General features: G+C 45.6%; 1 protein-coding gene across 1 annotated transcript in view; it reads left to right on the top strand.

The window, feature by feature from the left end:
* The first annotated feature begins 595 nt into the window (after positions 1 to 595).
* Positions 596 to 976, top strand: part of LOC101850972 (ATP-dependent 6-phosphofructokinase) — a 9,582-nt gene continuing 9,201 nt past the window's right edge. Inside the window, exon 1 of the mRNA XM_013085329.2 lies at positions 596 to 845. Within this exon, the coding sequence (XP_012940783.2) occupies positions 654 to 845 (192 nt within the window). The 5' untranslated portion in view covers positions 596 to 653. The remainder of the gene's footprint in view (positions 846 to 976) is intronic.

Below are 976 nucleotides of genomic sequence, written 5' to 3'. Positions count from 1 at the left end.
TGTGTGTGTGTGTGTGTGTGTGTGTGTGTGTGTTTGTTTGTGTGTCAATCTGCAAAACTGGAGGGCAACATGAAACAAAACAGCGTAATACACCATTCTAAGATGTAATGCCAGTAATGTTATTAATGAATAATTAAATGTCTTTTCAGTACACATCCTACGAAAGACGGCCAGGTCTCCCAGAGGCATAGACGCGTTAACACACCCACTCAACATTTGTGATATGTATTTTCTTGTTGTTGTCGTCCTTGTTGTTGCTGTTGGTATTGTGGTTTTCCCTAGTGACTCAGTCTCTTGCAGCTTCAAGAGCTTCAATAACTGCAGTAATATTGTTAAGTAGCTCTTAATTCTTTAAGGACGAAGCGAACGCATGTGTCCGGTCACCAAGTAACAGACCAAAGGCCACGTTGCGGCACATTTTGAACCATCATACATAAACGAAATACATGAAATTGCATATTTCATAGCATGTACATTTTTGTCGCCTCATTAAAGTTTCAGACGAAGAAAACAGACCGGAAAAATCTGTGTGAATAATGAAGTTATGCCTTAAAGTACTCCAAAACAGCGCGTTTTCGGTGAATTAGCGCAAACTCAAATAAGTCACCCTGTACCATTTCCCAGCAGTTAACGTGAGTGAGAGTGACGTCATTATGGAGTCGAACACGTACGTCCCGGCCTACTACGCACGCCGGCAGACGTTGATGAGGAAGTCAATGGCGGCCATCTCAGCCTCCCGGTTTGACCAGAGTACTGCGAGGTTACTGAGCTCGGTCGAGAACAGGTCCCATAACTCCTGGCTGGGGGCCACTGTGGGCGTGGTCACTGCGGGGGATGACTCGCAGGTGGGTTATTGTTGGGGTTTTTGGTGGTGATTGTGGTGGTGGTGACGGTTGTGGTGTGGCGGTTTGCTGATGCTGTTGATGTTGATGTTGTTGTTCCAGTTGTTTTGTTGTTGTGGCTGCTGCTGCTGCTA

The sequence above is a fragment of the Aplysia californica genome, unplaced genomic scaffold (assembly GCF_000002075.1).
Source record: "Aplysia californica isolate F4 #8 unplaced genomic scaffold, AplCal3.0 scaffold00365, whole genome shotgun sequence".
NCBI lineage: Eukaryota > Metazoa > Mollusca > Gastropoda > Aplysiida > Aplysiidae > Aplysia > Aplysia californica.
Note: the sequence above shows the minus strand (reverse complement) of the source record. Positions and strands in the feature narration are given on the sequence as shown.